This window comes from Peromyscus maniculatus, chromosome 6 (assembly GCF_049852395.1).
Source record: "Peromyscus maniculatus bairdii isolate BWxNUB_F1_BW_parent chromosome 6, HU_Pman_BW_mat_3.1, whole genome shotgun sequence".
In the NCBI taxonomy this organism is placed as follows: Eukaryota; Metazoa; Chordata; class Mammalia; order Rodentia; family Cricetidae; genus Peromyscus; species Peromyscus maniculatus.
The window spans coordinates 102,357,394-102,370,083 of record NC_134857.1 but is presented as its reverse complement, the minus strand read 5'-3'; the positions used below and the strand labels follow the sequence as shown (position 1 = coordinate 102,370,083).

Below are 12,690 nucleotides of genomic sequence, written 5' to 3'. Positions count from 1 at the left end.
AGAAGAAGGGCTTTGGGACTCCACAAAGGCGATGACAGACACACATGGAGGAAAAGATTGAGAACCGCACCAAAAAGCAAGCCACGTCAGGCAGCTCCAGCCAGGCTCCCTGGTAGGAGGCAGCCGACGCCTCATCCCAAAGGTGAATAGAGACGGGCAGTCCTGGCCTCGGGACAAGCCACAGCCTCGCAAACCCCAAAAGCGGTTGTGGGTTTTGGTCCAACAGTGAATCCTCCTCCTGCAGAAGGGTCAGTAGTGGAGAGGAGCAGAGAAGGCCACTCCATGTGACTCAGAGGGCCGTGGCCAGGCACACCCTAACAGAGAACCTGTCATTTAAAACTTAGCCACCTTAAGGGCCTGACAAGGAATCCCCACAAGTCCGAGAGCTTCAATGTAACCGGCAATCGTCCAAAATGAGAAACCCTCTAGGAATCAATAATGGAGGTGGGGAGGGGGAGACCAGAGGAAAGGGTGCAGTTCGCAGGGGACTTGCCTCAGGCAGCCAAGTGCTGGGCATCGGTAGTCCCCGACAGCTTTGGGGAGAGGCGGGGTCATTAACTGAGACCAGCTGGTTATTCCACCTGCATCCACCTAGCTCCCTTCGATGCTGTGGAGTCTGAGAAGTCCAAAACCCCAGGCGTCCTCTTGACGTTCAGTTACATTCCTCCAGTAGAACGACAAGTAACAAGCACACACGTCAGTACTACGGCTGCTTCTCACATTCATTCTGGAGACACACCCTACCCAGGGTGTGCGTGATGTGAGAAGTCTTAGGAAGCTAGGAGCACTGGCCCGGCCCGCATATTGAAAAGCTAAGTATGCCTGTAAGAGGAAATGAAGGGACATTCTTAAAAGGAAGACAGGTCTGGTTGACATCAGACCCTTGTTGGATACAAATTCAACGCTAGGATAAACCCTAAGAAAGGCACGAGTTTACATTCGGCCGTCCCACTGCCCATGCAGACAATTCTGTGCTATGCATTTGAGGTTAAGACTGATGAAGACAAGCACAAGGTTTATGGGAGCACCCGGTGGGCTTGGAAAACACATCGGCACCCGGAATCTCTATGGACCTTGTGGTGGTTTGGATCAGACATGTCTCCCATAGGCTCGGTCCCCAGTTGGTAGTGCTATTATTATTTGTGGAGGCTCTGGGGAGATCAAGCATGTCGGTGGAGGCAGTCGCTACAGTTCATAGCCTTGCCCTGCTTTTTGGGTCACTTTCTCTGCTTTGTGCTTGAGTTTGAAGATGTGATCTCTCAGCTTCCCACTCTGGCTGCCATGTCCCCCCCCACCCCCCCACCATTGTAGACTCTCCCTCTGGTAACACAAACCAAAATAAAACTTCTTCCTCACATTATCCTTGGTCAAGATGTTTTACCATAGCAACAGAAAACAGTTAGTACAGATGTTATGGTTTACCTGGTGTTAAAGGTTAATTTTATATATCAACCTCTTTTAGTGAGCCCAGACAGCAGGTACAACCATTTCTGGGTGTGTCTGTCAGAGTGTCTCAGGAAGGAATAGCACCTGAATCAACCGATCCATGAAGAACATTCCTCACCTGCCATGCATGTGGGCACTACCAATGCATGTGGGCACTGACCAGTCCACTCAGGGTCTGGGTAGACCAGACAGGCAGGGGCCGAGGCAAATTGCCCTCACTCCTCAAGCTGAGCTGACCACCTCCCAACTCCATGCATCAGAACTCTGGGCCCTAAGGCCTTCGGATTTGATCCTACATAGAAGGCCCCAAGGTTTTAGGCCTTAGGTCTCACAGTGAATTACATCACCCCCTGTAGTAGTTCTCTGGGTTAATGAAGGAAGATGATTGGTTTCTTGGCCTCCAATTCCCATAATAAATCTCAGCTCTATCTATAAGCATCCCATCGACTCTCTTTAAAACCATGATTCATTCAACTGTCAATCTTTCAAAATCCCCAAGTTGGTTGTAATGTGACTTCAGATTTGAGAATGTACAATTGGAACATTCAGTTTAATTGACAATCTACTATTTTTTTTCATAGACATGTAAAATGAAGAGGGAACTGAGAGCTAACAGAATCTAAATCTTCTAGCTAGGTGAAATACAAAATATTTTCACACACCTGTTATAATTTCACATCTAAATGTATGTCATTGAAATTAGCTATGATTTCTAGGCATTCAAAATTATAATGTAAACCCGAAGAAATCAACTGATAACTATAGCAACTGGATGATTGTTTGTGAAATAAGCATTAATTAGGCAATAACATACAATGTGAAATAAATCCATTAGAATTCCTATCCATTAGATAAGAAGTGAAATGTATACAATTTGTTTCCCAATTAATGGTCATAGGCAAGTTTCTAATCAGTATTCAACCCTGTAACTATAGTTAAAAAAAAATCTCAAGCAGAACATTTAAGTATTTATATATTAACTTAAATGACAATTGTCACTATAGTATTCAGAAATGTGCAGAGTAAAAAATAGTTTCAAAACAAAAAAATATTTAGAAGTGACCTTTTATAGGAAATGCAAAATTGGCTTACCTCTTCTCTGTGGTTCTTAATTGGCATACAAAGAATACTTTGTGTCCTGTACCCTGTAATTTGGTCAACTTCTGCATTGAACCGAGGATCCTGGGAAGGAAAGAAAAATCCAATTTATTGGCCTACCTGTACAAAGATTGATTTGATTTTTCTCATACATTAGATTAGAGAAATCTAACCTTTGACTTTCCTTGTTACTATTGAGTAATGATTTTGTCATTATGAAGGGCACCAAATCATGTAAGCCCCTAACATTTGACAAAGATAAATATAAGGGCTGTTCTGGGGTTCCAGTGTTTATGAAAACTAAGTGCCCCATCCCAAACCAAGATTTTATCAATTGTTCCAAACTAAATGGCAGACAAATATTTAGAGAGTTTTATGGTTGAAGAAAAAGCAGCATCTTTGACCTCTGACGAAAATTGTCTGACTCCATCTGTCTACTGTCCGCTGTTAACTGTGTCACTCACAGAAAAGCAGCTCTGTCCTAAAACCTTTCCAACAAATGACGTAATTTCCAGTGTAAGGGTTGTTCTACACATTCACAGTACCCTGTCAGGATAACAAAACAAAGAAAATTATGGGGAAGTGGAAAAGAAAAGGAGCCCCTCATCCCGGAGTCTGGCTAAAGCCTCTGGCCAGCTGGATGGAAACCTCCAATTCTAGAACAAATAACACTTTCCATAAAAACTGTTGGCATAAAATTAATATTAATTTCATAAACAGCTATCTTTTGTTAAAGTAGCAACGACCTAGGCCTGAATGTATTTGATTTTTTAGTCCAGAAATCTGCTAATTTTGCTTACCCTAAAGATACCTTCCTGCATTCCTGTAGATAAGACCCTAACCTTATCAGCTGTCATCCTGTAGGTGCCCAGGAAGAGCCACTCAGGGGCCTCCTAGAGGTTTCTTAACAGCTCTTTGAAGACAGTAACCTCAAGCCTCCCCGCCCCCGATCCTGTATGTGACTGTGTAACACACAGTGAGCCCTCCTCCGTGGGTGCCCCGTGCCCACACTCCTGGGCACATCTCACTTTCTTCCGAGTGCCTCTCTTTCTCTTCACCCTTATGCTTAAGCTCATGCACAAAGAGCTTTCTTAAACCTCCATTCCGCATCATAAACTGGCTGGTCCTAAAATTCTTGTCTGCATCAAAGCCACAGATCCTTTTAAAGTGTAGGGAAAGTCTTCAGGCTGCCGAAGGCGTCAGCAGGGGAAGGGGGGGGGGTGTTGGCTCTGCCCTCCAACGTGCTGCCTCTTCTACAGGGGTGTTCGTAAGGATTCTGTTAGCACTTGAATCTCTTGGCTTTTAAAAAAAAAAAAAACTTTAATTGTATGGGTAAGCATGTGTGCCTATGAAAGCCGGTGCCCAAGAAGGCCAGAAGGCACCAGATGCCCCGAAGCTGGAGTTAGGGCAGTTGTGAACTCTCTGATGTGGGTGTCAGGAGCTGAACAAACTCCGGTCCTCTGCATGGGTAGCAGCTGCAGAGCCCCATCTTTACTTTTTTTGCTGTTTTTTTTTTTTCTTTTTATAATTGTATGGTTGGGGTCACCACAACACGAAGAACAGTATTAAAGGGTCACCGCAATAGCAAGGTTGAGAGCGTAGGTCCTAAGAGGTTGTATTTTTTTAATATTTATTTATTTTATGTATATGAGTGGCCTGTCTTCAATGCACACCAGAAGAGGGAATCAGATCCCATTACAGATGGTTGCAATGGGAGCCACCATGTGGTTGCTGGGACTTGAACTCAGGACCTCTGGAAGAGCAGCCAGTGCTCTTAAGCACTGAGCCTTCTCTCCAGCCGCACACCCCCCCCCTTTTTTTTAAAGCATGGGGATACATACCTAAGAATTACAAAGGATAAATAAAAAGTGTAAAAGTTCTAAATGTGGGTTAAATAAAGTTAAAAGGCAGTTTTCCATTATTCTTTAGATTAGCAAGATCTAAATTGGGCTATATTCTCTAATTCTGTGAGAGTTCTATTTTAAAAATCGCTCTCTTTTTTTATCCATTACTATATCCTTAGTACTTGGTAGTTATTAATAATTGGGAGAATTATCATAAATGATACTACCATTATCAGATGTGGTCATTTTTACCTTTATAATCCTCAAAGCAAAGCTTGTTCATTAGGACTGAAACTGTACAAAAGAAAATTGGATATAAACACAGACTATAAGGTGAGCATGGAAGCCAGCATTCAGAGCATACAGACCCCACAAGTTCTGGGCTCCACCTAAAAACAGTATCCTTGCTCCAAAAGCTGCATTGGGAATTCCCCTCAGGAATATGGAATATGCACTCAGGAAAGCCCTCCTCTTTTGAAGGTCATTTCTATTTTTTTCTTTAAATTGGTCTGAAGTCGCCCAAAGACGAAGCCGTGAATGAAGTAGGTGATTACACCAGATTCCATCAAATGGGGTCAGAAATGAGGCCAGTTTTCTCAGGAGGGTAGAACTGAAGTCGGCTTTAAAGATAGCTTCAAAGGAAAAGATAAATCAGTGTAAATATTTTACATTATGAGCATCATGCATTCTTGGGTTTTTGTTCCAGAAAATATGCACAAGGTTTGACTCGGACATGCAGGTGGTGTTAGCTAAATGTTTCTAGTAAAATAATTCTTATTTTATCTTTGCATATCTAGACATTTTTATCTTTAGACTTCACTGTATCTAAGGAAAGCAGAAAGAATACTGATAGTGATGGGCTGAAGAAGTAAAAATTAATCATTAGTGAATTGTTGTACATGATACTAAATCAAGGGTTAAGAATAAAAATGTATCTTTTGCGATAATTTTGTTAATGAATCTTGTAATTACAAATTCGACTTATAAAGAAGAGGATTTAACTCAACTATTTAATCAAAGCAATAGAATTTGTATCTGCACACAAATATAGGAGGTTAGGTCAGTGGAACTTCTAGAATGACCTCATATCCGTGTGCTGAGGTAGCCAAGAACTAGAGAGGGGTCCAGAGCTTTCTCCCTCCCACCCCCCCTTCCCATCCTGTGTTCCCTTCAGTTTAACTGTTTCAGAGTTTTAACGAAAGGTCTAACGCTGTGCTGAGTTCTGTGGATCATCTGATCAAATGACTGAACCTGACAAGGTCACAGGGACTCTAACTGCAGACAATATGGAGGAAGTGTGGGTTCCCAGGGTCCCATTTGAGGTTGGGGCTACAGTCTTAACATAAAGGGCTTGTGCTTGCTTCCAGGGTAGTATTAGAATTAAACAGGATTGTAAACACCCACATCACACAGGAAAATGGAGAATTGGCTGTTGTTTGGAAAACCAAGGAAGGTCTCAAAATTAGACATCTGTGGATGTTCTTGCCAAAAGAGCCTAGCTTCAGTCTACCCATGAAAGACAATCTAAAAAATAACTGTCCTGTACCCTTCAACTAGATCTAAATCAAGAAAGACAAACACTGTGATAAACTATATTAACTTGGAGTGAAACATGACAGCTCTGTGCAAAATATGATCCTGAATTACATCCTGGTGGGAAAGAAAAATAACTGTACCAGGGTTATTTAACAGGATAACTGAAAAATGTTAATAAGAACTATAAGATGTTTAGTATACACTAGATAATAGCATTGTACCACTGTCCACTTTTCTAAATTTGATCATTTTGTTGTAGGAAGAAGAATGTTCTTATTAAAAAGCACACAATGAAGGGTCAGTGAGATGGCTGGGTGGGTAAACAGTCTTGCCACTAAGCCTGGAAACCTGAGTTCAAACCATGGGCGTCACATGGTGGAAGGAGAGAACCAACTCCCAAAGCTGTAAGTTGTTCTCTGACTTCTACACATGTGGTATCACAAACACACAAACACACACTCATGCACATACACACACACACACACACTCATGCACATACACACACTCACACACACATTCACACACATACACACTCACACACACATACACACACTCACACACACTCGCGCACACACACATACACACACACACACACACATGGGCATACACACACCAATATAAAAATTAAAACCAGGATAAAATATTTAGTAAAAGTATGTCTTCCACTTATCTAATTATAAAGAAGTACCAAGCATGTGTGACTTACACGAGAGAAAGAGAGAGAGGGGAAGGAAAGAGGGACATGACAAAGCAAAGGAGGAAAGGCCAGTAGAGAACCGAGGAACAGTGTGTGCAAAGTTCCTTACACCGATCTATGAATTCAAAATGAAAATGACAGAAAACAAAAACACAAAAGAATCGCCAAGTAAGGCTCATTTTCTCCAAGAATGGCATTTTAAAGATAAAATTGGAGCATGAACATGAGCAAGTACAGACACAGCCGTTCCCAGACTGTGTTCCCTGGGGGTACAACAGCACCGCAAAGAGATCATCATTTATCTAAATTGATGCATCTACTGGTGCTCTTTCCTGTTCTAATATTTACTTTGGAAATAACTGTACTCATTAGGAATTCACCAGAGAGATGTCATACTCCTTTAAGAAGGGGTCTGTGTGAGTCCTTCAGTAGAAAGACAGGAGCGGAGAGTAAGATAAGTCGATTTGGTCCTCTGGAAAAAAATGAAAGGGAAGGGTACGGTAAGGGAAGGAGGGCTGGAGGAACAGCAGTTACATGACGACAGCTGTGTCAGTGGTGATGTGGATCCTCATTAACGTCATCCGTGCTCTCCAGAAATCAAGGTCCACATGGAGTGGCCACGCGGAAGCAGAACCTGAAGTTCGCATTTGAGTCAATTCAGGAGAGAGGCGGGAGTTTTAATATAAATGTAAAGCCTCACAACATAAAAACAACCACAGGGGAGGGCTACAAAACCTTCTTTAGAAAGTGGACCAGGTTCAGGTGGTCTTGTGTAGGTACTGGATATTTTGTTATTATGATAACATGTCTTATTAAGTCAGTATCTTACACATACTAACATTTCCTTAGCTTCTCATTGATAAATATTTTGATTTTGTCTTACTAGTAGTAAATTCAATGCCACATTGAGGAAGTTTCCCCAACTAGGAAGTCATAAGACTCAACATCAGTCAGTGTTTAAACAGCTCCCGCCAGCTAATCCTCTCCTTGGTATTCGTGGTCTAACAGAATCATTCACTGGACTAAGCTGAGGACATTGACTTATACTTGAAATATGACAATGTGTTAGTTTATCGATTTTAACTGTATTTTCAAATTTGTGTTATTTTATATAATTTTCTGTGATGCATTTTTAAATAGTGACTCAAATGTTGATAATTTCTCACAACTAAAGTATCCATGAAGATTTAAAAATTGTTCTCAGCTTCCATATAAACACTATTACATTTCATGTCTCCCTCTTAGATTTCTGGTGCATTATAACCTTGAAAGTGTTCTGTAGGCACATAAGCTTAAGGAACAAACAACGACAGTGTCATTTTTACTGGTTCATGGTTAAAGAAGCCAGACGCAGGCAGCATCTGAACATATGTTCATATTCTGACTACTTTCACAAAAGGCTCTGAGACAGTGTTTTTATGACTCAAATTATGCTTGAAGCTGAGAGATGAATTTTCCATTACATAAATGACTTCCAGTGCTAATACCAATGTAAATTAGAACATGGATGAACTCCACACTCATGATGGAATTAATGGACATGAAAGTCTGTAAGGCCACCATAAACCCTGTTGTAGGGTACCATGGGTGAAGAGAAGGAGAAATCCAAGGCTGACAGGCTAAGCCCTTAAGATTGGTGTCAATGAGAAGAGCTGGTTATCCTAGACCACGGCCCAAGAATTCAACCACTATTAACTACAAAGCAAAAACACATTGTCAAACTTTAACATGGTAAGTAGATTAGATAAAATGCAGGTAAGTGAAGAATTGACATGCAGGAAACACCCAGCACCACGGGACAAATGACAGCTCTCTCAGCAAAGCTACAAAGTAAGTATAATCCTAGCATTCTTGGGACTCTAAAACAGAAATCCTGCTGTCACCTACAGCAGGATGAGAAAGGACATGGAAAATTGGGAATAGAAGGATATGGTTCTTCCAAAGGTTGAGGGGCCCCCAACTGGATCAGGCCCTCTGAATAGGTGAGACAGTTGATTGGCTTGATCTGTTTGGAAGGCATCCAGGCAGTGGTACCGGGTCCTGTGCTCATTGCATGAGTTGGCTGTTTGAAACCTGGGGCTTATGCAGGGTCACTTGGCTCGGCCTGGGAGGAGGGGACCGGACCTGCCTGGACTGAGTCTACTAGGTTGATCTCAGTCCTCAGGGAAGTCTTTGCCCTGGAGGAGGTAGGAATGGGGGGTACACTGGGGGGAAGGGGAGGGGGCAGGAGCGGGGAGAACAAGGGAATCCGTGGCTGATATGTAGAACTGAATGGTATTGTAAAATAAAATAAAGGAAAAAAAAAGAAGGATATTGTTCTTGGTTCTTGGAGTCAGCTACAGTGTGGTGGTATGGAGCACCCAGAGGTTGAAGGTAGCTCCATGAAGACCACTAAATTTTTCAAAGAGCATCAAAACTGAAAAGAATGTATACACAACGGGTTCTGGGGAGAAAAACATCTTAGGAGTTAAACTGCCTGAACTATCGTGTCCCATCACTGCCCTGATAGCCCTGAGTCATGATTCATCCACTGTTCCCAAATCTCCAGTCATGTCTGATTCCTTTCGTCTGTCCCTGCCGTCTCCCACCAGCTGCCGAGCTCGGCAGCTCCTGATGCTGGAACTCCACTCCTCTCTTCCCATCTTCCCATCTTCCCATCTTCCCATCTTTCAGTTTGGAGTAGGGCTCAGGGACCCACTTCCTCACACACAGATTGTTAAAATAATCTATCCTCGCAGCCTCTCGGTTTTCTGTCTTTCGATTTTTTTATGACTGGGGAAGATAAAATTTTATCCTCCCAAAACACAGTTTAAGACATATTCTGCTATGGATATCATTCTGTATAAATAAAACACTGATTGGCCAGTGGCCAGGCAGGAAGTATAGGCGGGACAAGGAGAGAGGAGAATTCTGGGAAGTGGAAGGCTGAGTCAGGGAGACATTGCCAGCTGCCGCCATGACAAGAACCATGTGAAGATGCCGGTAAGCCACGAGCCATGTGGCAAGGTATAGATTTATAGAAATGGGTTAATTTAAGATATAAGAACAGTTAGCAAGAAGCCTGTCACGGCCATACAGTTTGTAAATAATATAAGCATCTGTGTGTTCATTTTATAAGTGAGCTATTGGGCTGCCAGGGCTTGGCGGGACCCAGAGAGAAAACTCCAGCTACAATACTCGTCACCCTTCAAAGCTTCTTCAATTCCTCCTTTTGGCTCTGACTCAATACTATCTCCCTCATAGAGAGTTGGACCAGGAGTGCACCCCACAGCTCCCTAATGTCTACTCACATTTAGACACTTACAGTCCACAGTCCAATTTCCCTGACTCTCCCTCACAATTCTCTCTATTGGTGGATCTCATCAGGCCCACATCCAAGTTATTCGAATCCTCCATATTTTCCAGGGCTCACCAAGACTTCTTTCTCAAAGAAGTCTTCCTCCTCCTTCCTCACTTATGTCAAACCTGACCCTGAGGACACTTGCCTTGACAGATATGACCAGCCTGAAATCTGATACTTATGCTAGAAATTCTAGTTAGCCATTGTATCTAGTATAATCTTAATCCAGCAAATATTATTAAGTCCTATCCGCCAGGTGCTAAAACAGGCACTGGGAACGTAGTGAGCTGGGCCACACCAACCCTGAGCCTTCGTAGTGTAGCATGTAGTACATAGCTAGAACAACTCTTAGGTACTACCCTACACAGAGAAACCCTGTCTTGAAAAACCAAAAAAAAAAAAAAAAAGAATTATAATTCGCCAGGCAGTGACACACACCTTGAATCCCAGCACTCACTCGGAATGCAGGGTCAGGCAGATCTCTGTGAGTTTGAGGCTAGCCTGGTCTACAGAGCAAGATCCAGGACAGGCACCAAAACTACACAGAGAAACCCTATCTCAAAAAAAAACAAAAAAAGGAGAAAAGAATTCTAATTCATCTTAAGGGGATGGAGAGATGGCTCCCCTGTTAAAAACACTGGCTGCTTGTCTAGAGGATCCAGGTTAGATGCCCAGAACCCATATGGAGGCTAACAACTGCCTATAATTCCTCTTCCAGGGGATCCAATGGCCTCTAATGGCTCCTGCATGCACTATATACACATGGTGCATAGATATATATGCAGGCAAACACCCAAACATCTAAAATAAATAATAAATACATCTTTAATAAATATAATGCATTTTAAATGGGAAATATGAAAACAAAGGCCTGTGCATAGCTGTAATAAACGGAGAACTTTCAAAACTTTTCATTAAAATATTCCCAAATTTCCACTTAAAAAGAACATATGCATAATTTTATTTGATTAAAAAGACAAGAAAGGCCGGGCAGTGGTGGCACACGCCTTTAATCCCAGCACTGAGAGGCAGAGGCAGGAGGATCTCTGTGAGTTCAAGGCCATTCTGGGCTACAGAGTGAGTTTCAGGACAGGTGCAAAGCTACAGAGAGAAACCCTGTCTTGAAAAACCAAAACAAACAAACAAACAAACAAACAAACAAACAAACAAAAAAGACAAGAAAAAGTCCTCTGGCTCCAGTGGGACTGACAGCAACAGGTGACCAATTCTAGCTCCAGTGGCCTCCAGGGCCAATGCAAGGCCAAAGCTTTGGCTTCAGTATGCGCAGGGTCCCCTGAGGGACAGAGGCTTCGCCCCAGTGGTATCGAAGGTCATTGTGGGTGTGAGATTTTGACATTGAGGTTCCAATGGTCCCTGAAGGACCAGGAGACTATATTGCTGTGGTCCATCTGACGCCATCTGACAATCATCACCAAGTTTCACCGATCCCCACAGCTGTACTTGATGCAAATATTCCTCATAGAACAAAATATTCACATATACTCTTAACAAACGGAAGTAAAAACTGAAAGACAAACTCACTCTAACAGATGAGCAAACCGCAGCAAAGCAAATGATACAGCTACCACCATGACACATCTCAACTGACCAGTTCCCCTTCTAAAGATCCAAAACCACAGAGATGGCTGAATGACTAGGAAAGAATTCTGAGCCTTACTCCAAAAAAGAATGTTAATCATTTGCAAACAAAAGGATGAATGAATTAACAAAATATATCTAAGACTTCAACAAGACAATCTCCAAGAGTCAGTAAAACAGTAAACTGGAGGGGAAAAATCCAAAATATGGGAGAAAAAATAAGAAAGGAGATTGAAACACTGAAAAAGAACCAAATAGAAATACTTGAAATGAAGGATAAGATCAATAAACACACACACACACACACACACACACACACACACACACACACACACACACACCAAGCACCATCATTAACATGAAGACCATGAAGAAAAATGATTTTCAAGAATGGAGGACAGAGTCAAGACAAATACAAATAGACATATATAATGAAAAAAAATATTAAGAACCAGGAATGATGTTTCCAAGAATTCTGGGATACATTCAGAAGTCTAAACTTGAATATTCATAGTGCAGAAGGAGCAGAGCTAAAATTAAATGAAATAGACAAACTATGTCATGAAATGACAACAGCAAACTTAAAGGAAGAAATAAACACCTAAATAGAAGAGGTATATAACACTCCAAACAGAATCAACAAAGGAGAGACTGTCTGGGAAACAACATCAAAAATAAAAAGTGAAGAAATACCCTCAAAAACAGCATGAGAAAACTATCAGAATTACCCTCAGAATTTTCAGAAATCATAAAAGTTAGAATAGCCTGGAATTAAATATTTCAAGCTCTGGAAATAAATAGCTGTGAATCAAGAATGAGAGACCCAGCAAAGCTATCTTTCAAAATTGATGGATAAGTAAGGGTATTTCAATATAGACATAAGTTAAGGCAATACATGACAACCAAGCCAGCACTGAAGGAAATTCTTCATGGGATACTTGACAGGGAGGAAGAAGAAAGACAGCTCCTTTGGAATAATGCATGAAAGTGTACACTCCATAAAAGAAACAGAAAGACGAAATAAACTCTTCAATGAAACAACCACATCTAGCACAGCAAACCAACAAACCCTTGGAACCAAAAGACAAGGAAAAGAATGCCAACAGCCCAGCAAAACAACAACAAAAATC

The 12,690-nt window shown here is 41.8% G+C and overlaps 1 protein-coding gene across 3 annotated transcripts in view; it reads right to left on the bottom strand.

Annotated features, from left to right (window-relative positions):
- The window catches only part of Pde5a (phosphodiesterase 5A), a 145,723-nt gene that overhangs the window by 110,269 nt on the left and 22,764 nt on the right, over positions 1–12,690 (bottom strand). For all 3 annotated transcript variants that reach the window (XM_016010110.3, XM_006991870.4, XM_042279824.2), the window contains exon 3: positions 2,539–2,628. In XM_016010110.3, the coding sequence (XP_015865596.1) occupies positions 2,539–2,628 (90 nt within the window). The remainder of the gene's footprint in view (positions 1–2,538; positions 2,629–12,690) is intronic.